The sequence below is a fragment of the Polyodon spathula genome, chromosome 9 (assembly GCF_017654505.1).
Source record: "Polyodon spathula isolate WHYD16114869_AA chromosome 9, ASM1765450v1, whole genome shotgun sequence".
NCBI classification, from domain to species: Eukaryota; Metazoa; Chordata; class Actinopteri; order Acipenseriformes; family Polyodontidae; genus Polyodon; species Polyodon spathula.
In genome coordinates, this window is record NC_054542.1 from 42,315,158 (window position 1) to 42,338,188 (window position 23,031).

The 23,031-nt window shown below is 36.1% G+C and overlaps 1 protein-coding gene across 2 annotated transcripts; it reads left to right on the plus strand.

Moving 5' to 3' along the window:
- Window positions 1-4,539: 4,539 nt before the first annotated feature.
- On the plus strand, window positions 4,540-23,018 carry dzip1 (DAZ interacting zinc finger protein 1). 2 transcript variants are annotated; one of them, XM_041259678.1, is made up of 19 exons: window positions 4,540-4,693; window positions 6,486-6,651; window positions 6,945-7,553; window positions 11,344-11,428; window positions 12,415-12,542; window positions 13,831-13,992; window positions 14,329-14,472; window positions 14,730-14,792; window positions 16,369-16,509; window positions 16,943-16,991; window positions 17,335-17,376; window positions 17,699-17,758; window positions 18,067-18,218; window positions 18,667-18,871; window positions 19,030-19,165; window positions 19,386-19,612; window positions 19,928-20,058; window positions 20,610-20,784; window positions 21,567-23,018. In XM_041259678.1, the coding sequence occupies exons 2-19, from the start codon at window positions 6,649-6,651 to the stop codon at window positions 21,659-21,661; spliced, it is 2,607 nt and encodes an 868-aa protein (XP_041115612.1). In that variant the 5' UTR covers window positions 4,540-4,693; window positions 6,486-6,648; the 3' UTR covers window positions 21,662-23,018. The 2 variants fall into 2 exon arrangements, with proteins under 2 accessions (XP_041115612.1, XP_041115613.1); XM_041259679.1 differs by lacking the exon at window positions 17,699-17,758.
- Window positions 23,019-23,031: the final 13 nt, after the last annotated feature.

Sequence of the window (23,031 nt, forward strand, 5' to 3'; positions counted from 1 at the left end):
ATCCTACTCTCTCTCCCGTTCTCCACTCACCTAACACCCAACCGCCAGTATGTGACAACGTGCAACGTGCAACGTGCATCTATATATACTGTTGTGCTGGGATTCAATTACCAATTAATTATTCACTTGAATCCCAGCACGTGAATTAATAAAGTGCAATTCCCCGTGCTCACATATTACTACATTTTACTTGCACGTGAAGTGCTGTGCAATCCTCGTGCCTAAATACACATATACATTTTAAACACTCGTGTTACACAGACCCGTTTATATCCCGTGTATCTATGTCTATACACCAACATTTAAACACACCACACGCAACACATAACAGATAATATACACAGGGGCGGGCACTTTGTCACAGGCCTATATATATTGTGACAGATTTGATGGGTGTGGCGAATATGCGCTTAAAACTCTAGCGGTATTGTTAACAAAGAGCCTCTGATACAACAATTGCACTTTTTAATCAGGATGGTACCTGGTGCAAGTTTATTTACAAAACATTTTCCAAAGGCAGGTCGGTAAATCAGGCAAAGGTCGACACAAGTAAACGGTTCTCAGCACAATTCAGGGCAGACAGACAATCCAGGTCAATTCACGGGTAATCACAAACAAAAGCACAACACTTATGAAACGCTCTCTCCCAACACAAAGCTCTCTCCTACTCCTTCACTTAGTGCTGTGAGCCAGCCCCTTTGATCCCAAATACCCCTCCCCTGGGTAACATCACTTCCTAACGGATAGCTGTCTGGGAGCTGTAGTTTCCGTCGGGTTGGCCATCTTGTTTCTGGTAGTGTGAGGGCATAATTTGAAAGCAAATTTGCCCTCACGTATCTCCCATTCACGACCCATACCCCAGTTCATAAACTATTTATATTGAATCATTAAATGAGGGGTCACTGAAGATACAATTTAGAAAACATTCAGTTGTATATTACAGTTCATAGAAATATGTATGAGTTATTAGTTCTTTGTGTGTCTTTATTTTCAGCTCTTTGAAAGTTACTGGCATGGGTATCTCTGTCTGTCACCCCACTGGCTACACCCCTGAAATACAGCTGTGCAAGCTGCAAAGTCCTTCCAGCACTGTGCAATTTCCCCATTGGTAAAAGTGCTACAAGGGTCAATTCCACAATATTTTATTATAATTGTTTTGTCTTTATTGAGCTGAACCAAATGAATCAGTTAATTATCATGTGGTCTCGATATAACCAAACTAAAATGCTGAGATTATGAGATATATCTATAAACTAAAAGGGCAAGATTATAAGAAAACTATATTAATCCCCCCCACTCCAAAGAACTAATGAATATTTTTAGAACAAGAATCAAATATTTTTTAAGTGAATAACTGATAAGGATTATGAGATTTGCTCGGATGATGTTGCAATTTGTTATTTTAAGATTATGATTTCCATTACATGAGAGTAGATGTTAAAACTTCATGCTGATCTGAACTCGGCTCTTGCCAAGATAAGCATCAACTAAAACATAGCTTTACAGTAAACCAAGGTGATCCATCTGCATCTCCATCAATTTGCATTTCTTTCCATCTGATGATGTAAATATCCTTCTGCCTGGTGTTGATGGCTGAAGTGTAATGCTGGCTCCAGGGATCAGCTGATTTTGCCTCCCCAGCACATCAGCACACACAATGGCTGTGATGCTGGCTCAGGGGATCAACCCAGTGCGGTCTCCCCAGCGCACCAGCATGACAACAGACTTTATGGTCTTTACACACCTCATCCTCTCCTCCTGCTTTTGCACCTCGTTGACTACCAGCTTCCTCCATTGAGCAGGGGTTGCCTTGTACCAGGTAATAGGAGCTGAATTGAGACCAAGACCCCCTCTTCCATGTTGAACTTGCCTGATAACAATTCACCAATTCAAAGGGCAGCCTTTGCATCTTCCACAGATTTCTTTGCTTTGTCTTCCAGTTTTCAACATAGTTGCTGCCTCCCTTACACATTTGTCACATGAATCTACTAATGTCATTTCCAGTCGGATCTTGGAGCACTTAAACTCCTTGGTTACACCACAGACTGGTAGCTGCAGCATTCGTTTACCATAAAGTCCCACTCTGCTGAGGCAGCGTGGAACTCCCAACCATTTCCTGACAGATAAACTGATTAAAGCTTCCAGCTTCTCAACTGTTGTTAAAGAAACTTCATACACAGTCAGTGGCCACAGCAGCCTTGGCAGTAGACCAAGTTGATAGCACCAAAGTTTTAGTTTGCCTGGTAAAGCGCTTTTGTCTATGCTCTCTCTTCAACTCTTCCACTGCTTGTTGTCTAACTTCTCCCACATAAACTGTGTCCTTTAGATCCCTGTTGTACCATCTTCCAAGACTTTTTACTGTATAATAATAATAATGTACAATTAAAAAAACAGTAATTGCTATAATTATGAAAAATAATCTCTGATTATTCATGCCACTGGCAATATTAGCCTCTTCTCATACAGATCCACCCCTGTACCAAAGCATTAGTAACCTATGTCCATCGACGGGTTGCAGCACAGTGGTGTTTACAATGAAGGGACTCACTTCCTAATACCTTGTAGCCTCTTAAAAATAGAAACGTCTGTCATTAAAGGACATTTGATTAGATGCATTTCGACTACTTGGTAGGCAATTCAAAATTTCGTGATAAATAGAGTATGTTTTAAATTTTAAAACACCTATAACAACTTACTGAGAAGTGTAGTATAGTACTGGCCTTTAGGATAACTTTCTTCAGATTACTTGCATAGAGTCACTCTAGTGTACATTAGACTGTCTTATCACCTCACACAAGGAATCACTTACCCGTAGTAAAAGACAAAAACTAAAGCCAAGCATTCCCCCTTAGGATCCAGCTGTCATGCCAAATACATTAAAACCTATACTATCCAAATTAATTGGAACAAGGTTTTTTTTTTTTTTTTTTTTTTGGAATAATCAAATTGCTTGCTTAATCAAATTCCAACTATGGAATTGTTAAAATGACTTTCTCACCCAAGAAAGTCTTTTAAATGTGAGTAAATAGCAAAGAGCACTGCACTGTTCTATAAATACTGTTTTGTAAATAGCACATTTGTTATAACAGCAGGGCAAAACAAAACTGTGGTTCAGATAATAAGGTTTTACAGTAATCAGTTTTTTTAACAAATAACAGCAAATTACATAGTTTACATGCCATTATCAAAGACATTACAAATTCAGTCATAACTATTAATCTTACAACATTTGTGACAAAAAAGGTTCCCAAAAAAACTTTTAATTCTTTGAGAGAGGACTGCCTGCTGAGCCTCGAGTCTATTATTAATACATATAAATGGACTGATAGCAATTCCTGTGCATCTCTTGGTTAAAGGTATGCTTCGCCAGCTATAGCCCCTGATTTTGGTTGTGTGATTTGTGTTGAATTGCAGAGATTCGTGGAGGTCACAGCAATCCTTGATTAAGCCTGAAAAATATTTTGCTCTTGCCAGCGACAGTTCTTTCCCATCTTTGAAAAGGTTTCCAGGTTCCCTAGAAATTCAATAGCCAATCGTCACTTATCCTGGCTTTGTCCTCCTTGCAGGTTTCCCTGCTTTGTAATCCTGCGTTCCCAGTGTACCATGGAGCTCTAGGAGCATATGACACTGAGCAAACAGTCAAGGGTGCCACTAAATAAATAGTAGTAGTAGTACTGCATTATATACTTTTGTCAACTCAGCAGGGCAGTCAGAATTTCTGTCTGTCAGTTATATTAAAGAATAAATAGAATCAGACCATGCCAGAGGATAGAGTTTTCAAAGAGCCAAAGAGTTTAGCATCACCTCTAACCAGCGATGCACAGCAAACAGCTGGTCTTACCCAGACTTTTACAACAGGAAACTTGCTAACAAGGCTGCTAGAGCAGCTTTACTAGACGTGGATTCAAGGAGTCAGAACGGTCAAGTCTTAAACTGTGTTTAGGGAGGGTTCACTTTGCTTGGTACTTTGGTAAAGTTAATCCCATCCCATTCTAATAATGGTTAACTATTTGAATTACATCCATTAGTCTGGATTGCGTTTGTTTACAGTTCCACTTTTGCTTCATTTCCTTAGACTCACAAGAACCAATACTGCATTAGCCTATCCGTGAATAGTCAAGAGGCTTTTAGAACTTCATGTTTATTTAGTAAATTGAATAATTCTAATCTAATTATAAAATGCTGTTCATGTTACAGGGTTTCTTTTCTCATATATATTGCTGTTTAGAGTGTTGCACATAAGCATTCATTCAATTGTAAAATATAGTTTAGAATATGTACCCCATAATTTCAAGACCAAGCATGTCCGTTTCAACGTAAATCAGCTGCATTCAAACAAAATCTTTGCAGGCAAACTCAGCATGGGTTTCCCTGTTCTGTTTCACGATGAGAACATTAAATAGAGCTTCCCCGGTGCACTGGCCAAACCCACTCTTTGCATACCAACGTGAGGTGTTATAGGTGAAATAAAACAGCATTTGTCTCACTGCCTGCGCCGATGTTCCCCTCCCCCGGCTTGTGCTGTAAGGAGAGATGGTGATGAGGGAAAGCTTTTGGAATGTCTTATACGTCACCGCCTCTCTCATTCAAGCAGACGGGTAGACTACAAACAAGAAAGAAAAAGAAAAAAACGTTTTGGTATTTTCATTTCAAACTCAAAAGAAGAAACGGATCAATAGTGAATTTTGTGGTCGTAAGTATTTTATAATCAATACCTGCTTACTGTAAAGAATTGTATCTATTTTCTCATCCCGTTAGTTTTTTAAGTAGACTGATTCACGGAGGTGCAGAAACAGAATTTGTATTTTTTTTCTATAACTTGCAAGTTTAATTGTTTGCATGCATGAAGTTCGCGAGCGCCTTTTTAAAGTTTGAAACGAATACTTCCTATGATGCTCTTGTGAGGAACAAGTCTTTTGTTTGAACGAGCTTTGTTCAGGCATGTGGAATTTGCAAAGAAAACAGTTAGAAGCAAGAACTGCACTAGAATGCTTTGCCACCAGATGGCTCAGACTGTGTGATAGGCCACGTTGTGCACTGGTTTAGCGCAATTCGAATAGAAACTCTTCAGAGGTTATTTTATTAATAATGCACTATTTTCACAAATAAGTAATATATAAACAACACAGTAAGTAGACACGTGTTAATTATATTTCTGTATTGCTGGAAATGTTGGTCTGCTACTATCTGAAACAGAATTATTTATGTAGATTTTTTTTTAATGATGGTTTATTTATAGTCAATGCACAAATAATACGATAACAAACAGTTAACATGGTAAAACAAGCGCAAACTTTGTATCAGTGGGCTATTAAAAAAAAGACAAAATTTGTTTTATAAATAGCATTACATGTAGTTTACATGTACGTATATACCATCATACACATTCGTACTGTAAATAAAACAACCAGAAACTATAGGTGTTTCCCTAAAGCTACATTCAATTTTAAGTCAGAAGCATTTTCGGCATGCGTTGTTCTCAGGGACGCTTAATTAAGTTCTAAGGGCACCGGGGTGCGAAGGAATTTAAGTAAAACATGCAATCACTACGGATATGTATATTGAGTGATATTTAAAACCATGCCACTTCATCAAGTGGTTTATCTGGAATATTACAATGCATTGAGTGTTTATCATACGCATAAGAAGGGGGCAACAGTTAGGTATCATTATTTCCCCTTCACGGTGGCTTGGTGGGCAGCGCTGCTCTAGCTCTAGGGAACTGGGCTCGTGTCTTGCAATATTCTGCATCCCATACAATTCTGCATCCCCAGCTTATTGTAGTATGTGTAATAAGGTTTTTTTGTTTTTTGTTTTTTAGTAAAAACATTGTACCGTAACGTTAGAAAAAAGTGTTAACTTCGGGATTCCAACAAAACTAACTGGGGAAAGACACATCGCTAGATCACCTGATTGCATATAGTACAATAAACAGGGGATGCAGAATATTACACAACACTGGCCTCAGGGGGGCTGGCTGTCTGTGTGGGTTGCATGTTCTTCCCCTGTGTGCATGTGTTTTCTCCGGGTACTCCGGTTTCCTCTCTGCCGGGTTAGGCTCCGGCTCACGACGACCCTCTATGATTAAGCGGTTACAGATAATTGATGGATGTATTTAGACGTTTATTTATTTATTTATGGGGGGGGGGGGGGGGGGGGGGGGGGCTTTTTTGTACTGTAAGTGATCAAGCCTACTTGCCTTGAAACGCAAATTATTTAACAGCTAGCAATGCCTTGTGTGTAAAACCTTTGACTGCACACTGGCGGGTGCCTTCTAAAACATGTCATTATATTTTTAATTCATATTTTATTGAAGCATTTATTTAATGTAAAACAATAGATGTTTTGTATTTTTCGTTGAAGAACCAAAATAATGTAACATTCAGCTTTGAAAAACATTAATATTATTATATATATATTTTTAATTGTGTTTCATCTTCCCTGCTCCATTTTACCTTTGTCTCTCTCCCTCGCCTTCGCTACAGCAGTCTTTCTGAGCAATGCTTACAAAGATGCTAATACTGGTTACCATGGTGACCGGAAAGACGCCCTGATCCGTGTCGCAGCAGTGAAAAGCACAGCAGGAGGAGACACCATCCTTTAAAATCATACCCCCTTTCTTCAAGCACAGAGGGTTACAAACCGGAGATGGTAAGAAGAAACAACAAGTCACACTATTGCCAAAACAATGAGCATGCCAAGACAGCTCTTGTTTCAGAAATAATTTGAAATACCGTACCTGCATGTACGGTCTTGTTTCACACGCCTTACTGATTGCTGTATGTAAGCTGTCATTTGCTTTGTTTTTAAGTTTTATTTTTGTTGTACTTACATTTCTAGAATTTGTGTGGTTCTATACTTGTGTTGTTGTTGATAGTAGTTTGAAAAATATCAGCTGAATTATGTAAACTTCAACTTAAAAAAATGTTTTCATTTATTTTCAGCCATTTTACAACAACGTGTATTATCCATTTGCATCTGAAACCCCAGGGTCTCTGTCATCAGCTGGGATACCTTCCTTACTGAATTCTCCTCAGAGCCAGTATCCCTCCAGCATTCCCTCACAGTCTGCACCAGCACCAATGCCTGCAATAACAGGGTTGGTTGGGGGACATTTGCCAGCTTTTAAATTCAGAGCACGCTTTGAGAGTGTGGACTGGAGGAGAATCAGTGCCATCAATGTAGACAGAGTGGCCAGCGAATTGGACATCAACACGCTGCAGGAGAACATCATGGCCATCACATTCTGCAACATGGACAACGAAAGGTGCCCTTATTGTCAGAACCCAGTGGATCCAGTCCTTCTGAAGCTTTTCAGGCTGGCCCAGCTCAATGTGGAATACCTGCTTCACTCCCAGGAATATCTCACTTGCAATCTGCACACTGTGGAGGAGAGGATAACTGCTTTGGGGCAGGAGAAAGAGCAGATTAGGAGGGAAATGGTAAAACAATCACAGGAGATTAAATCGCTGAAGGAAGAATGCAAACGCAGGAAAAAGATCATCACCACCCAGCAGACAATGATTCAGGCTGGTGTTGGTAATTACCATAAGGTATGTGCAGATAAAGGGATTAGCATATGCATGACTCATTCACCTCAAATACACACTTAGTTAATTTAACTCTGTTAAATGCATGTTTATTAATAGAGAAGAATCATTAAAATAAGCAAATTTGTATGAAGGATGTTCTTATAGTAGAAACAAATAGGCCGGTCTTTGCGGTTAGAAAAAGTGATGTGTTTGGTGGTGACATTGTGAAAGAAATAAAATGAAGCAGGCATCCTTTTTTTAAAACAATAACACATATATGTTTTATAATATTGTTTTGAACAAAATCTGAAAATAACAAAATCCATTTAGCAGAATAAAAGGCCTGAGCAGATGGTGTCTGCTGGTGGTATTTTATTCCCTAATCCCAAATAACAGGACCTCCACAGCCGCAAAGATAAATCAAGTTCCTTTAAATTTGTAATGCCTTTAATCCATGAGATCATGAGTCATTTATTTAACTCATCACAGTACACCAAGGGTTTTTACATTTTTTTTTATGCAACATCTACAACAACAACATGTATTCACATATATAATCATCTTACTTGATATGGAGATGCTGATGACAAGCATGTTTGCTACAAAATAGCTTTAATGTTATTATTATTATTATTATTATTATTATTATTATTATTATTATTATTTGAAATAACCTAACTTAGAATTTTAATTCTCAAAATATTCCATGTTCAAAACGTTAATTAATTAACTCTTAACAGTCGAATTGTCTGCCATTACTGAAAAAAAGAGTACACATGTAACGTTTGACAGATGACTACTTCTGAGATTACTAGAGTGGGGCTAATCATTGTCACCCCTGAAACTGATTGGGCTGTGTTCAACTCAGCAGAACAGGGCAGTTGCTAACAGACCGGGGCCAATTATAATTAGTAGAGTTACAATTATAGCGGAACTGTTTGCTGAATTTGCACTTCCAATTATAATGCTGTTGTGTTCAATTCCAATTACAGTTACAATTATAATTACAATTACACAAACAAGTAACATAAACAACTACACATATGAACATAATGTATTTATTTATTCAAAATTAATAAGCAATAATCACTACAAAAATAGAAGCATACTATTAGCCTGTTTACGCTGGCCACTTTTATGCCGGTTTTGTGCAGTTTAGGTCTTCTAGTGTAAACACTAAAACTAATCCAGCCATTCTAAAAGTGCCCTGCTCCAGAGAGGGGCTTGCAACGGTTCTGTGCACTAGATACTGTAAACGCAGCGTTCCCTGAGACGGCTCTCCTTTGCCACGTACTCTCGTGGGCCCCCATAGTCAGTGTCAAACAGGCACAGACAACAGTAACAGGAAGTTGGAATTTTTACTTGGACAACAAAACCAAAAACATCTTTGACAGAACACTGCGAGAGCCAGAGGCAGGAGATCCCAAAATACATTTATGTATATATATATTTTTTGTGAAATGTGAAAAGACATTTACGTTTATATTTTATGTGGGATAAATAAGAAACAGGCCAAGTTGCCTTGAAACTTTATTGTCAGAAATATTATTTTTCACACATATCTACAAACCTGTGATCATATGTTGATACCAGTAGGAAAAAATGTTTGGTTTTGTGGGTACCTCTATCAAGAATTAAACAAATTATTGCCGTAAAGTCCTTAAGAAAATGAAAGATTTCTTTCACAGCGAATACAGTCCTTTATTTAAAAGTAACATGCTTAGACCTGAACATAGTACTTGTTTAATTAGAAGACACTCTGGAAGTGGACATTTAAAGAAACGTGTTCTTTATAGTGTTATTTACACAGAGGTCTGACAAGTAGACGCTACTGATATGCACGTTTTTGCTTTGCTCCATTTCCGATGGCAAAATTAAATCTTAATTAGCACAGAACCTTGAAGTAGAAATACACAAGTGACACAAATGAGAGGCTAGTTCTTGATTTAAACACTTCTGCATCAGTGTTTTGGGGAGGGGAAATGTCTTCACACAAGGGGTGGTCTGTATGAAGTCATCAGGCACGCACTGCAGTTCAGGGGGCAGGTCGGGCTATGAGTGCGAATTACAAATTGTAATTGATCCCAGGTCTGGTTAATAAAGAAGGTATCTTTCTTACTGGCACTGTATGTGTAAGGCACAGTTAAATAATTAATATTGTATTATGTATCCATGCCTTGAAAGTACAACAGAATGAAAGATAAAACTGCATGACTGCATCTTATACTAGGATCAAAGATTGGTTTTCATGAGCCACCAGTCACATCTTGGTCATTCCTTTTGTGATTACTGTATGTAGTTGATGTCAAAATAAGGAAGTGTACCTAATCATTTATCTTCTTAATAATGTTAGCATTACAAATTATTATTTCAAATTTGATTTTATTTAAAGAAAAATGCAAAAGTTAATACAACTGTAATTCCTTTTTTAACTCTGTTTTTAACGAGTAAGCTGTAGTAAATGTTTTGGAGATGCTGTTTACCCAATCTGTAACACATACATGTTTTATGGTCTGGTAGGTATCAGTAGCAGCTGTGTACATTTTAAATGAAGCCTGAGTCAGCTGATTCGGATTGCATTGTAAATGTACTATACTATTCATAGAACTAGCTTTTACGCCTCCTTGTCACATCAATCTGGCTGACTAGCTTGATGCACAGCAAAGGTTTAAAACGCTTCAGAGAAAACAGATTTTCAAAGAAACCCACACTATAGCCTAGGGGGTTTGGTTGTAGTGAAATTATAACACAGATTGTGTCTAAAGAAATTCCTTTAAGTCAAACGTATATATATATATATATATATATATAATTATATATAAAATATATATATAATATATATATATAGGATTTTGACAAAATATTAATGTTTTTTACCCACACATACGGAGATGAGAAAAATGGTAAATCATTGATCCAGGCTTATTTTCAAAGGTGCTGTGTAAGCTGAAAACTGATCTGCATCTTTTGGTTATTGTTTATATCAATGCAAAATAAATAAAGTACCAGTGGATTTGGTTAAATGTTTTTTCGTATTGCTTAAAACAAATCTGGATGAATCTGCATCCTGTAAAATAAGAGGAAGACACACCAGCACAGATTCCGAATGTGAGAAACAAGCAGTGGTATCAAATATTTTTTTAAATATCTGTGAAATGGTTAGCTTTTTCAGGTGAGAATTGTTTTACTTGCTTGGATGTTTGGTGAAGTTTTCTGTTTTGATGGATTTTGACAGAAGGCAATGTACAGTAGCTGTACAATAAGGTTGTGGACTGGTGAGATTACTGTACATTGTGTTGATAATACTAACTTGTATCCAGCCATTACATTACAAGTAGACTTAAAATAGGTTTTAACAAAGATGCAGAACCTTTTTTTTTCTGGAACTCAATGCCCTGGGTCAATGAAAACCAAGAAAACAAAAATGAACAGAGGCTGCAAGACCAAATTAGATTAAAAAAAAAAAAAAATAAAATAATATTCTCCCAGCTCCAAATAAGGAAGTAGATCTCTGTCATTGAAGACAGCAATCTCATTTAATGGTTTTAAATTTAATGTGTTCCATACATTTTCTTTTGTTTTGTTGCTAAAACTGAACTATAAAACACTGGAGAACAGAAACACTGTATTGATCAATTGTTCTTTCTGTGCAGTTACATTGGGGTTTTGCTGCTTTCATAAAAGACCATTTGTTACCCAGAAATGTCCAGTCAAACAGTAATATTGCCTATTTTAGTCTATACCTGTAGCTATACAAATATTTACTTTGTGTTAAATCTCAACAAGTGTTTGCGTACTGCGTGTCTTCCAGTGTCAGTATTGTGACAAGGCGTTCATGAACTACTCCTTTCTGCAAAGCCATACGCAACGGCGTCACCAAGGAGAATATGATACTGGTAAGTACAGGACAGTACTACATATTGTGAAAGCTGTTGTTATGGGTGGGGGTGCTTGTTAAATATTAACAGCTGTGTTACTTCCTGCAGGTCCACCCTGAGATCTATTTGATGTGTGAGAAATGTTATCTTAAGAAATAAAAAATCGGGATAAAATAGTTATAATTCAACACCAGGTGGTGCTATTTACCCATAGAAATATGCTTGGTACTGTATCAAATCTGAACAATAACAGGTTTTTACAACCCTGTTGTTTTATACAATCGCACTGTTTCACTCCTCCCTTTTTACAGATGCTATATCTCTACAGATGCAACCGCAGTTGCATTTTTCCTGTGTGATCCTGTTTTCTTTCCTGCATTTGTTTTTTTAATTAGACTTTTTTTTTTTTTAAATAATAAAAAAAAAAATCTAATGTGTAATCCCTTTCACAACTAATTTCTTCATGTGATATTGCTTAATGTTATTTCACATAGCTGATTTAAATACATTTGGCCCATACTAGTAAACACTTAATTTATCTGGTACACACATTTTGAAAATTACAGGAAGATGATGTTTTGTTTGGATTTTTTTTGAGATGTGAAACATAGACATTTGCAGAAACCTTTCATGCTTTCCCTCAACATGTATTATTGATTAAAGTTTTGTAAGAAGGTATATGGTTTTGTGTGCTTGTTAAGTAGAAAAAGAAGTTTTGACCCTTGACTGTGCAAACACCCATTATTTTCTGTGGAACTTCTTTCTGGCTAGCACATCTTCAGTAACATAGTGAAAATCAGTTGTTTAGTTTTATTTTAAATACAGTAGGGTAAACATAAGCATTACCACATCCCGCCTTCCCTCGAGTAACCCCTGATCCATGCTGCACATCTTGATAAAAAAAAAAAACTGACTTGAATAGTTTCTTCTTTAGATGCCTGTTTGTGTTTGCATGCCTTATTAAAGTGATTCACTTACATTTCTGTTTATACTATGAATATTAGCTGAAAAGCAGAAAAAAGGACAGACTGGGAAACTCCAAAATGAGATCGACAAGCTGAAGGAACAGTTAGAGCTTACAAGATCCCAGCTAGAAACTGAGCAACACGCCTACATGGAAAGACTTTCCAAGGTAGTGTATAGAACACCATTTTTTCTTTATGTGTTGCCATTTTTTCTTTATGTGTTGCCTGTGTAACATAACTATGAAACAATTAACTTGTAGAACCTTACTTGAAAATTTGCTATAAGTCACAGAACAACACTAAAGGTAGTTTTCTCTTTCAACAGAGTGAGCGAGAGAGAGAGAGAGAGTTTTGTCCTGCATTTGCCTTTAATTAATTTTTCTGCACATACTACTGCTTTGCATATATGATGTAGAATACATGATTATAAAATCTAACACTAGTACGTACAATACTCTTTCAAATAAACTTGTTGCGATTTTTTTTAAACTTTTTTCTTTGTGCTCCTTTCTTTGCAAATTAAGCACTGGTAATTAGTATTGTTTAAAATAAACCAGAAATCAATTAAATGTTTGTGTTGGAAATAAACTAAAGTGCTATTATGTTTAATAAAAGTATAAATCGACTAAGGACTTCTTCAGTAGACAAGTCAAGGAATGTTAAATGTTGTCTGTATATTCTGCCTTCATGATATTTCCTTTTTGTCTGTTGCTGTGCTAGCATTTGCAAATATAGCTGTCTGAAAGCCAAGTTCACTCTTCAACTAGAAACGCTTTAACTAGAGATTGTACTGAAATATTTCCTGTGAAATAATTAAGAGGAGTGTATCCAGTCTTAAGTGATTTCCATGCAACATAGTGATTTGCGACTCTAGCAAATTAGCTTTTGAATTTAGCTTATGGTGGTGAACTTGCGGGATTATTCATGACACCTCCCCCAAATTTGAGTGAAAAGCACTTGCAAGAGAACAACTCGCAAACCCATTTTCTCCAACGCAGCATCTGTTCTGAATCTAATTTAGAAGCGCAACTTTTTTTGCAGAAAGTACTTGCTGAAAAAAACCTCTACAACTCCCCTTGTGACACACGCAAGGTGTTTGAATATTTGCCTCTTAATATTTAACTTTCTTTAAACACTTTGAGTGAACTATTGCTACGTTGTGACATGCTTATTTGTGTTTCATTTTTCTTTCAATTTGTTTTAATCCAATTTTCTTTAGTCTGAATACTAAATAAGATCTGCATTGCTTAAATTGCACTTTCAAAACTATATACAATTGGTTTATACTTAGCGTCATTTACTTGCCCTGGAATTAGGTGGCAATAAAGCAGCACCAGAAATGTTGTTGTTAGTAGTGTTGCTTTGTGTTTGTTTGTGTACTTGGTTAAAAACAGTAGAACTTTTATTAGCAAGACCATCTGAGTAATACGTTTTGAACCAAAATCCCCATTTTAGGAACATGAATATCAGCGGACAAAGGAAGAAGAAACTATAAAGAGATTTGAAAAGTGGAAAGATGAAGAAAAAGACAAGCTTGGTGGAGAAATAGACAAAATGAGAGAGATGTTCATTAAAGAATTCAAGGAGTTGTCTACTAAAAACACTGCTTTAGAAAATGTAAGTGGTTGGAAGAATCGTGTACTATTTGTGAAAGTCGTTCTGTTTGTCTGCATATGGAGTGCATGTTTTTATATTATTGTTTATTTGATCTGTATTTTAATACATGTAGAACTGAGCACCATAGTCCCTCCAGATTATCTGCTTGACTGGTGTTACTGCTTATGTCACACAGTTCCATCGTTTGTCAGTAAGCAGCAGCTTTTGGTCCTGTCAATGAATCACGTTATTTTAAAATGCAAAATGTAATACCAGTAGTTGTGGTATATTAGACTTTATAATAAAACTGAAATCGTTGTTTTCATTAAAGCTTTTTTTATTTTATTGCTATGGTAGGAACTTTTAGAGATGAAGAAGTCCAATATACAGTTGAAGTCTAACATTGGAGTTCTAAAGGAAGACAGAGACACTGAGATTGAAGGGGAGAAAAATAGGTACCATGAAGATCTTCAGAGTCTTAAAGAGCTGCTTCAAAAACAGGTGGGCTTTTAGACTGTGCAGTAGTTACACTGGGATGCTTACTATTATTAGGGAATGGCGTCATACACATTATGAGGTCAATGTCATGGAAAATGGTTTTATAAATACCAGTGGCATTTTTATAGTGATGTATAGGTTTGAATTTTCTTAATGTGTTTTAGATTTTTAAAAGTATGCAGCAACAGTGCAAATACACAAACTTTTTTTTTTTTTTTAAATAAAATAAAATAAAAATAAAATAACAGGTTTACTTGCAGGAGGAAAAGTGGACTGACAGGATACAGAAAGTTCACAAAGAACATGACAAGGAAAAGCATCAGGTATTTATCTAAACCCCCAACTGAAGGCATCAGTGAACACAATTCATCCCTTACGAGGTATCAGACGATAGCTTTTTCTAAACCAGGGTACCCTTCCACAAACATGCTGATATATCGAAGGGTACCCTGGTTTAGAAAAAGCTATCGTTTGGGATAGTACTCTTGTCGTCAAAGACCCAATCTGCTTCAAATTGAAGGGTGCAGTGGGCACAACTGATAAATGTAAGACATTAAGCATGACAAAAAATCAATTATGCATGGACAGTGGTGTAGTGGTAACTAAAATGAATGCTTGCATTGATGGCAGATGTTGTATTCTTTATTGTTTTTTTGTTGAGGTACAAAGTTTTATGTTGGCTAACTTCAGATTTACAGCTTCCGCAGTAATGATTTATAGCATAGTATCTCCAGAAACAACCACTGGAGGACAGGAGAGTGCCACGCATTAGCCCATCCTTAATGCTCACTCAAAGGACCATAAAAGTGTGTGTAGTCTTTAAGTTGAGTTGAAGTACAGGATACGCTGTTGCAGAGCAGATATTTAGTAACAACGCTTCTAGGAAAGCAACCTGTACAAACATGCATGGCTTATGCAGCTGCTCTTCCAGTTGCTCCCAGTAGTAGCTGCCGCAGCATACATCTTAGTATCTCTAGAAATTAACATGGCCTGTGTTTAGCACAATTGACATGGTAATTGGATGTCACCCTCCTGGTGTAAAGTAGAAAGAAAAAATATGCTTATGAGGCAGTTTCCTGACGTGACACTGTGGTGGGGTGACACACCCCTGTGTGTAGATTGTGTTTTATGTTGTATGTAGTGTGTTATTGTTGGGGTAGGTTTGTGTGTATTATATATATATATATATATATATATATATATAATATATATATATATTATATATATATATATATATCCACGACCCTATATACCCCGACACCTGGACTCAGTGATTATATATATATATATATATATATATATATATATATATATATATATATATATATATATATATATATATTTTTTTTTTTTTGTATTAGGATGTGAGCACAGGGAATGCACAGATTAGTTCATGTGCTGGGATTCAAGTGAATAATTAATTAGTAATTGAATCTCGCCACAACAGTATATATAGATGCACGAAGCACTCACTCAGGGTTGTGTGTGAGCGAGTAGAGAACGGGTGTGAAGAGAAGGTAATTTAGTAAGAAAACGAAATAACATTTTGCTAAGCATGCTGGCTTTTAAATCAGTATGATACTCGTTATTGTTTGTTGTCTGTGTTTTGACCATCGCGCCGTTTTGTTTTACAAAGTGTTTTTGTGTTTTGCTTCACTCTGTTTATTCTGCAATAAAACGCGCAAGCCAGCGCATTCACCGTATCTTCTCTCAGTACTGTGAGTTCTTCCAGGTCTGGGGTCATCACCAGCCAGCCTGTTCACAGATACCTAACATATTGTGAATAAATTAGCCATCAGTTTAGTCTGGTTACTCAGCAGTTCATCAGTGCTCACTCACGACAGGCAGGGGGTCTTTAATACACTGTAGGGTTGATTGATTTTGCCTGCTGTTTTGTAGCTTCAGAGTGAGCTGCAGAGGCTCCAGTCTTCACTGTCAGAGGATGAAAAAGTCAGCATCAACTTTTACAAGAAAAGAATTGAAGAACTGGGCCAGAAGTTGAAGGAACAGAATGGGATCATTTTTACACAAAAGGAACAGGTTTGTAATTAGAATCAAGTAGTAGCTAGCAACCTCCTAATGTAATCTTTAGAGAGTAAAAATACACTGGGGTTTGCTTTGATGATCTCAACAATGCATGTATCCTAATCTTGAGATTAAAGGACGGTAGTATTTATGTAGTATTAAAATGAACCTAAACTCATTCAAAGAAATTCTCAGAATTGTGGGAGAGATTTCTGTTTTTTTGAACTAATGAAATACAACATTATCTACGGAACATTATTTACACTTGGTTTCATAAGCCAATCTGTCAACCTTAGTAGTTTTTAAGTAAATTGTGTTATCTTTTGTAAAAAAAAAAAAAAAAAAAAAAAAAAGTAATGTTTTGGAAGTTATAAAGATTGTCTGCTGCTTTAATGTAACTATCATTTAACAAAGCTGAGTGTATTTTCATTTTTTTTTTTTTTTTTAGATTAAAGAACATTATTCAAAACCAATAGAAAGGATTACAGAAAATGCCGGTAATTTCTTAATTTATGATGTGGTTTATAGGGCCCCCCCCCAAAAAAGATTTCAAATACACTACCCTGGCACTTAATAAGTTTTTTTTTTCCCCCTGTGGATTGCATTTTAATTATAGTATTTCTTAGTTCAGTACATTAAACAGTAGTTCTGTGATTTTCATACGTAAACATTATTCAAAAAAAGAAAAAAGATGTGCAACTTATTTCTTTAGGGCAGAAGACTTAATTATTTGAAATAATTATATAAATGACTTGTGCTACAACAAAAGAGTTGCTCTCTTAGACGCAGCCAGCATAGTTTTAGTTTTTTGCTGACATGTTGTAATTTTTTGTCTTTTAGTACTTACTCCATCACCATCTGTTGTCAAGCCAGTGACATACGGTAAGCCGTTTGTAACACCAGAGTCAAACCCGTATGTGCAGAGGCTCTTTTACAGTGCTCATGGTTGTCCAGCATGTCCATCTTTAGACAATGGACAATGTGGCTTCTTGCAGCAGTAATTTCTCCAAGACCTTTGCAGTTGCTTACTCTTTCCTGATTTTCTGCTGCATAACGGTGCTTTATCAGCAATATCATAATATCTATTATACGTGGGCCTGTTTGGGGAAAGAGTCATCATTCGTAGATTAACATCCTCTGTCTGTCCCCCTCTCTTGTCTGTCTTTTATTCGTTTGTGATGTTTTGTGTTTTCCTTGTTGCTAGAGCAAGCATTATCAGAACATGTACTGGAACCTATAGAGGAGCTTTCAGAGGAGGATAAAGGTAATAGATACCCAGATTAGAAGGGAAAAAACATGTACATGTTTCATACACTGATAGCTAATACTGATATTTTCCAAAAGTAGCAGCGGTACAGAACCACAGTTTTCTGATGAATTAAATCATCGAGCATCCAAAGGATTCTGATATGCAGATTTACCACTTACATCATCTCATATATTTACAAAATATAACATATTGGATTTGAATAAGTTATTAAAAAATGATAACAGTTTGGTTTAAGTATTATATTATGATATGTTCATATGTAATTTATTTGGTGGTAACATTTTTTTTTTCAATTAAACTAGTTTCAGATTCGACAAACATTTTAGAAAATGAGATTGATTGCAACCAGCTTCTGATTAAGGCCTTGAAGAAAAATCCTTCATTAACCAAGGAATTACGCCCAATCTTAGAACAGACTGTGGAAGAAAAACTGGAATCTTTTGGTCTGAAACCAGTAAGTAATATTTAAAAGAAAATCAGATGCATGAAATGCAAGCTGCTGCTCTCAAGAGTTACCAAGAGAATTTGAATATATTACCAACAATTTAATTATTCTGTAATCGTGTGAGGATTATAAATAAATCTTATAAATAAATGATGTTTATCATAAGATGTTACTAATCTAATTGAAACGCACAAGGTCGTAATGACACAAAAAAGATGTCAAAAGCATAGTCATACAAATGAAAATGGTATACTTGGTGAGGTGCTGATGAGGATCACATGGACACTGAGCCCCTAAAGATTTTTAGACCTGAATATTTGTTAGAAACTTTTATTGGAATATTTGTTAGAAACTTTTGCAATGGTATTGTATTTCATGACACAAAAAATGTGTATTGCATGCAAAAACTGTTTCTACCAATGTCTTTTTTTTTTTTTTGTTTGTTTGTTTCTATTAGGGACTCTCCAGTGGTATCTCCAGTGACCGCCTTAATAAAATCATGGTTACAATGGAGTCGCAAAGAAAAAAGAAAGAAAAGAAAATGCCTGATTTTCAAAACATCCGAGAACACCTTTCAGATAAATTGAGGATCAAGGTCCAGGAAAGGAGAGCTACACTAAGCTCAGTGTTGCAGATGTCTACTTTTGATCACCTGTCTTCAGGTAGGGGTTACTGAGTTGTGCATGAATATCTTTATGATAATTACCCTATTCTGGGACTCTCTCTCTTTAGGTTAATTTATCAGATTATGGCAGTTACATCTTAAGTAAAGTAAAAACAATTATATTACTGTGCTCACTGTTATTTTTATTTTTATTAGATAAGCAGAAGAAAAGCAGATCAAATAGTTTGCCAACAAGTCAGATGCCACAAATGATGTCAAAAGCAATCAAGAAGCTGTCACCACAACCTGCCCTTCGAACAAAGAAGCCAGCTCCAAAAACATCCACACCAAAGTAAGCAGCATTGGAAATTATTTTGGAATGAAGAGTCACAAGAGTGAATTAAATTTTTTCAAATAATTGTTTAGTCATTGTACTATACATTTAGTTTATTTCAAGCATAGTTTTTATAGACAGTGCTATTAGAATCTTTTTTTTCCATGGACATCGTGATTATTTGCATTTAAATCAGGTGCCTAGTTAATAATAATAATAATAATAAAAAAATCTTTAGAACTCCTCCATTCAGCTCAGAAGAAGACTCAGAAGGCGAATCTTTTCGAAAACCTCACAAAGAGCCTAAAGTTATCCTGTCAAAAACTCCAGTTCCCATTAGCATTAAAACGATGGTCAAGTCTGTTGAGAGTGACACTGACTGGACAGAGGAAAGTGAGATGGAAGAGATTGATCCCAAACGGCTGCAAGGTTATAAAAAAGAAGCCACAGAAACAAACTTACGGAGTAAGTATGTTAGTGTGATGAAGCAGATTCATAAGCTGTACACCTTCTACCATTCCAGGTAATGTGTATTTTAGGGTCGATAACACTCATTATTAAAGTGGAATGGCACAGGATTAGCAGTGGAGTACATAGGAATTTGCAGCCATTGTTTTAAAGTGTAAACGACCATTACATATAACGTAAATTAATGGATTTTTGTTACATACAAAATCTAGATGTATCAACTAAAGGAAATAGTGAGGTCTTTACTATTAACTCCCCATTTTGTGTAGACGTGCTTGCTTATTTAAAACTAAACATGTAATGTTTTGGAAGGTACTAATGTCAAAGAAATTATTGGAGATATTGAAAAACAACTAGCAAGTCGAGGAGCCAAGAAAAAGCCAGTTGGCGGTGTAGATGCATTACAAATGCCGAAAAGGAAAGAGGTGATTCAAGAACTGAAGGTAAGAATTGTGAGACATCGGTGTGAGAATTGATGCACTACTTGGCAATTGGGAACGTTTAAAATTCAGCCCTTGATTGTTCTAACATGAAATCCGGAGGTGTTATAATGGTAGGCAACTCCTGTGATTCATGACTCTTTGGGTTATTTATTGATACACTAACAAAATCAGAGATGGTCAAACATACCAAAATTGAAAATGACCAACAACAAAATGTCAACAGTGATTACTTACAGTCGTGCTGGCCTACAAACTGATAGTGCTTGTTGATTACTATCTGATTAATCTATAGGTGTGCTGCATTACCAACTTCAAAGGGCAAGGATATCTGTAGGGTTCCAATGTGACTCTGACCACTCTTTGGGGGGTTGGCAATGGAGCATGCTGTGTCATGCCATTTCTAGAATAACAAAGACTGTGCTTAACAGTTTATTACATTTTTACGTATTTGTTTATTACATTCCACATAACAGAAAATAGGGTTACAAAACAAAAAACAAGCGTTGATCACTGTAGATAACATTTCCCTTGCAGCCCTTTTTTGTTCTTAGTTTTCAGATGTAGATGACGATGACTGGGATATTTCTTCTTTAGAAGAAGATAAGCCTCCAGCAGCAAAACTTGAGAAAGGCCAGCCTGCTTTCACAGTCAGAAAGAGCTCTGAGTCAAATTCATCCACTAATACCAGTGTCTGGGGCCCTTCAACTGCGAAAGGAGTTAACAGAAGTAAGTGGCAACTACAGAATAACCTTTTGGTCATATGTACAGTTGACTCCTTCTCTCATGGTATAAGAGTGTTTTCTCATTAGCATGTTGGGTAGGCAGAAGGACTGTGAAGCTGAGTGGTTCTGTCACCCAAAGTGCAAAACTTTATAGAAATTATAAAGACTTAGTTAATGCTGGTGTCCATGTCTTAACATTTTGGGTAGACACTTTGTATGGGACATTTGTTTTCATTTCTTTATGGTTATGGAAACAAGTAACAGAAAATATACGAACTGTAAAAAAATTTTATAGGGAGATGTCTGATGTAAAATTGTAAAAATGATGTCCTAATTAGTAATGATGTAAACGCAATGTTATATTTCATTTAAAAATGCAGTAGTGTTTATAAAGTTTAATAAGACACAGAGACGCATCACAAGGAGCTGTGTCGCAAGTCTGAAAGGAGTTCAGTCTTGAAGAGAGAAAGCTCTTCCAGTGAGAGCGAGCTGGAAACCTAGTGCATTATTACATCTCTAATACGCTGCAGTTCTAATCTCACTGGCATTTATTTTCTATAAAAAATGATAACAAGACAATGCACAACGATTCTACTGTTGAAACTGAAACACAAGTAATTACCAGGATCCTCTGGAGCAAGAGGAGAAAGAAATCTGTGTGTGGGGTCCTCAGGGACCCAAATCACCATTAATATATACAAATCCCAGTCAGGCTTCTCACCTCCAGTGTATCACTTAACATGGAATGACCGAGTAACACAAGTTTCTTTCAATTGATTGTTGTAGCAGGACTTCCTGAAGGAGACACTACAAGCACTTTCAGAAGCAGCCTGGTGACTGTCACTGACTGGAGTGAAACTTCAGACATAGAACAAATCTAGATGGGTTATTTGTCATGTAAGAAATATTGCACTTGCACGTTTTGAAATCTGATTTAATGATATATAAGCTTTACAGTGCCTTACATTCAGCAGGTTTTAACTACATAGCCATAAACAAAAGGTACTTTAAATTTGATGGTATTTTTAAGTGTGTTCTTTATGCCTCACACATATTTATTAGCAGGTTTATTTACATAGGGGCCTATATTTACTCCTGTGGGAAATCAGAAAGCAAATTGCCCCCTCCATAGTAATTGTATTACATGAGTAATTTGCCCACAGTGGAAAATTGCACCCAATGTCACAGCTAAGACACATGTCTCATAGTAACTGCCATTACAGTGATCATTCCCTTTTTAAAATGTTGGAATACTTTTAAAAGAAATACATTAAGTACCAACTTTAGTATTTTTTTCTGTACTGTTAATAGAAAAACTGCCAAATTTTTTCTTATAAAATAACCATTGCATATAGTCCACTAAAATACAATAGCCTTTTCAGATTTCAAATTAAATCACAGTGCAAAACTTAGAAGCATGTCATTTAGTTAAAGGTACTTCAGGAGTTAGGAAACTTTAACAGTATTCTCTACTTTCATTTGCTACCTACTATCCACTGTTTTATTTTAACTACAGCCAAAAGTGTTTAGAAATATATGCTGTATGCCATTATAACTTGGGCATTGCTGCCAAAGTACTGCCTCTGCCACACCGCTTGTACGGAACATATTAGTAGAACGTATTCAGTTTCCTAGGTAGAAAGTATGCAATTTATAAATGTGACATTGACCATGTTTTGTTTAAATAACAGTATCCCTCATCTGCCTCTATTGCTGAATAATAATAGATGCTTGTTTACTGCAGGCAAATGTGTTCTGTGATGAACTGCCATTACGGATCCTGTCCCCTGTTGGGGAGATGAGATGAGGTTAAAGCTGTATAGAGCTGTCTGGTTCTTTTGCACAGTGGTTAAGACGCTTGTTTGGGACAATTGAGATTTTCAACCCAGCCAGTACAAGATGCTTTGGAAGTGAAGCTACTTTTTGCGCAACGCCATTTTATTAGTGAGAAAGGGTATGAATAAAAAAAAAAAAAAACACATATGTGTCTCAACATGTTCTTTATGGTTAGTTTGGTTCTCAGATTGCATTTGAGATTGTCAGGTTTTTTTTCTTCATTTATCAACTTTTTCCTCTTATATTAAGGGTGTTGTTATATGTGTATTATATTGTTCAAATGTGTGTATTTGTTTTGCAGGTTTTATTAAATCCTGACTACAGCCATTAAGGAATATATGTGGTTAATGGTTCACTGCAAAATTTAAATGGTTAATACAAGAAATGTGTTTGCAGTATTTAAAGATGTATAATT

What these genes read in the sequence shown, in the direction of transcription:
- dzip1 (XM_041259678.1), top strand. An exon ending in CCAAGGAGAATATGATACTG is followed by an intron (nt 11,429 to 12,414) that starts GTAAGTACAGGA and finishes TATGAATATTAG; the next exon opens with CTGAAAAGCAGAAAAAAGGA. An exon ending in ACATGGAAAGACTTTCCAAG is followed by an intron (nt 12,543 to 13,830) that starts GTAGTGTATAGA and finishes TCCCCATTTTAG; the next exon opens with GAACATGAATATCAGCGGAC.